A 259-nucleotide genomic window follows, 5' to 3' on the forward strand; every position below is an offset into this window, starting at 1 on the left:
TGCTGCTTCTGCTGGCAGTGTTTCTGCCGTTGGCTGCTGCAGGGCTTTTCGTTGTTGTTGCTGCTGCAGCTGCAGCAAGAACAGCTGCCGAGAGCGGCAGCAGAGCAGCAGCGCAGCAGCATCTGCTGCAGAGAGCGCAGCAGCAGCAGCTTCTAAAGCGGCCGACAACGACGGCAGCAGCGGGGCCACGGGAACACCCTGAAGCAGCAGCAGCAGCAGCAGCAGCAGCAGCAGCAGCAGCAGCAGCAGCAGCAGCGAT

The 259-nt window shown here is 62.9% G+C and overlaps 1 protein-coding gene across 1 annotated transcript in view; it reads right to left on the reverse strand.

Moving 5' to 3' along the window:
* Positions 1-259, reverse strand: part of ETH_00042520 (uncharacterized protein) — a gene marked incomplete at both ends in the record, with an annotated part of 1,398 nt that overhangs the window by 574 nt on the left and 565 nt on the right. Inside the window, one exon of the mRNA XM_013374857.1 lies at positions 1-198. Within this exon, the coding sequence (XP_013230311.1) occupies positions 1-198 (198 nt within the window). The remainder of the gene's footprint in view (positions 199-259) is intronic.

Source organism: Eimeria tenella, genomic scaffold, assembly GCF_000499545.2.
Source record: "Eimeria tenella Houghton genomic scaffold, Eth_scaff2315, whole genome shotgun sequence".
In the NCBI taxonomy this organism is placed as follows: domain Eukaryota; phylum Apicomplexa; class Conoidasida; order Eucoccidiorida; family Eimeriidae; genus Eimeria; species Eimeria tenella.